General features: G+C 48.5%; 1 gene segment (V, D, J or C); it reads right to left on the bottom strand.

Moving 5' to 3' along the window:
- Positions 1–487: 487 nt before the first annotated feature.
- Positions 488–1,247, bottom strand: LOC146358046 (T cell receptor alpha variable 21-like). The segment is given in 2 exon segments: positions 488–940; positions 1,111–1,247. Coding segments are annotated over 2 exon segments (453 nt in total).
- Between the last annotated feature and the right edge of the window lie 1,821 nt (positions 1,248–3,068).

The raw sequence follows: 3,068 nt of genomic DNA on the forward strand, positions 1-3,068 counted from the left end.
CAATCCTATATCTCCACTGCAAACCGGTAAAATAGAACTCTTAGTTGTGGCTCTAAGTCATGATTTGACTACTGGAGGTGGAAATATGGCTGATTAGACTGATTCACACATCAAGTTATCATAATTTCTTGCTGACTGCAACATCAGCGGATGGACTGCATTTCTGAATGGATGATCAGAGATTAAACCCCACAGAAAGAGCTTTCATACTCCATTGCATTACCTCGACACAATGCATCTGAGAGAGTTCACTGTTCATTCGGCTGTGAGTGATCAAATGATGCAAAATCAAGAGACATGCGTGGCCTGGCCTGGCCTGATGTGTACGCCATTAGACACCCTGAAGGACATGATGTCAGGGGTGACAGCACTGGCACTGTGCTGGCACTGTGGGAGTGAAGCCGTTTGCACTGAGCTGGCTGGCATGTCCTTGGTGCATGTTATATGCTGTATTATGGCTTCGGCATGCTCAGGGATTGGTGGAGAATGATACTGCATGGATATGGCATTGGGAGAGTTCCTTATCAGCCGCACATAAGACAGGCTGGGGATGTTTCTCTTGTCACTCAGAGTTTTGCAGCAGTGCCAAATCCTGCCTCTCTCACTGTGTCCCTTGCAGCACAGAGATACAGCCCTGTGTCACTAGGCTGAAGGCTGACAAGACTCAGGCTCATCCCGATCTTGTTAGCGTCCAGCCATTCCCCTCTCAGCCATTCCTCTGGATTGTGCTTGAACACTTCAGTCAACTTTTCTTCATAATAGTAGACGGTCCCGAGGTGTTGCAGCTCTGTCTTCCCAGGCAGCTGGCGATACCAGAAGAAACTGTACTGTGTCCCAGGGTTATCATGTGAGCAGTTGAATGTCAGCTCTTGCCCTTGCTGGAACCTGGCGAATGGTGGCTGCTGTGTCACTGTCACCATGGAGCCCCTGCCCAGTAAAGCTGAGGGGAGAGAAACAGCAACGTCAGTTGGGAATGCTGGAAGGAAGCTCCGGAGATGGCAGATGGAGTGACGGCAATGGGGGAGGGTACCAGACTGGTTCAGGACAGATGCCTCAAGGGGTGTCTAAGGATGGAAAGGGTCCACTCCAGACCCCTTTCACAGCACTTACCACACCAGAAGGCGATGAGGGAAAGGAAGAAGTGGAGATCAAGGAATCCACAGCTGGACTGACTGGGGCTTGAAGCCATGCCAGTCTGTTGCTGATACAGCAACTGGAACGAAACCAGAGGCTGCTAGACTTCCTGTAATGTGTAGCAAGAAGGATGCAGGTGTTGCTGGCGGGTGGAGGAGGAGACAGGATGTGGTGTCCACCCTGAGGCAAGTAGCGGACTCTTTCTGATTGGACGAGTCCAGCAAGGAGACTAAAGGGGAGTCTGATGCCACTCCAGTGGTCTGTCTCTGCATATATATTTTTTGCTCTCCTTCTTTTGATGGGTGTCTGGCTCTCCTTTAGTTGAGCCCAGCAAGAAAACTAGAGCAGATCCCATGCAGAGATGGGAGCCCAGTGGCCTGTCTCTCCACATCTCTTTTGCTCTCCTTGTGGTGAGTTTCTGGCTCCTCCAAAAGAGGCCGATGGAGGGTGTTTGGTTGGATGCACCTGCTTCCTTGGCTATAAATAGTTTCAGAAGATAATATTCTCCGCTCCAGGTGTTTCTCCAAAATCTTTCTCCAGAGAGTAAAGGCTGCCTGTTTTCTCTGCTTCTACCATTACATTGCACACATAGTAAATTTGGCATATGGCTCAGATTTCCCTACCTGAGAATCTCCACCTTGCTGTCATTTTCAACAAAAGTAATTCTGGACCTTAGGTTTGAAAAGGTGGGCTTGAATACCTAAGAACGGTGCCTGTGAGACCTCAGAAGCCCCTGCACTCAAGAAGGGGCATGAACAATATTTCCAATGGTCAGAAGTCCCACAGCTCTTCAACCCTCTCCGTGGCTAGCAAAACCAGATTAGATTATACAAAATCAGTAACGGCATGCAAATGTGTTTGATTTCCATAGTTTATACAGGGTCCAAAACTGAATGTTTTTTTGGAGCAAAATACACGATGCAGATTTTTAAAATATATTATGTACAGAGATTGCAGAGCCCCAAGCCACAGCCATAGCTTTGGTCTGAATGGGGCAATAGATAAGATGGGGCTGAAAGCAGGGGAGACACCCAGGTTCAAATCCCAGCTCAATCATGACGTTCACCAGCTGCTCCCATGGCTTCTAAGGCCAATACTGAATTTAACGTTGAATACTAAGGAAGCATGATAGAGGTCATTAAGCCAGTTCCAGACTTTAGTCTGACTGGGGTAGCATCATCTTCACTCTGGGGCCTAGAATAACTAAAATACCCTAGAATGGTAGATGGGTGTCAAGTTGTGTCTGTGTGTGTGTGTTGGACTACTACAACCTTCATCACTCCCAGCCAGCATTGGCCTCCTGACTGGGGAACTGTAGTCTAGCACATTTGCAGGGGTGCCAGGTTGAGGAAGGCTAGGAGAGAGGGAGAGAGAGAGAGAGAGAGAGAGAGAGAGAGAGAGAGAGAAGTCTTATGCACAACTGGCTTTTTGTGTAGGGTCAGCTGCGGCCACGCCGGGGAGCAATTTAAAAGAGCCCCCTTGTAGTGGCTGTTTGGTGTGTTTTGGGCCTTTCTCTTTCCTAATTGCTTTTCTCTCTCCATAGTATTCTGAGCTGTCAAAGCCTTTTCAATAACAACAACAACAGATGCCTCTTGGTCAACAACAACAACAACAACAACAATAGTAGTAGTAATAATAATACAATGAACAAAATCCCCATTGGGATCATTGGCCCCAGTGATGGCACGGAGCGCCCACTCTCCCACTCCACAACCTCGATCCAGGCCATTGCCAGCACAGCCTGGCCACTGTGTAGTTCTCCAGGCATGGCCACATTCTGCCATCGCCCAGCGCTGGCTTGGATGATGGAATAACAGGACTGGGTGTCGGTGGTGGGTGGCTGGAGTGTTTTTGCCACATCAGGCAAATCCAAGTCCTTCCTCCCTATAATGTGTTTCTTCTTATATGCTGATCTGCGTAGCATATTGCATGGA

This window comes from Heloderma suspectum, chromosome 1 (assembly GCF_057233095.1).
Source record: "Heloderma suspectum isolate Gila_16-S chromosome 1, 16-S_ref, whole genome shotgun sequence".
Taxonomy (NCBI): Eukaryota; Metazoa; Chordata; class Lepidosauria; order Squamata; family Helodermatidae; genus Heloderma; species Heloderma suspectum.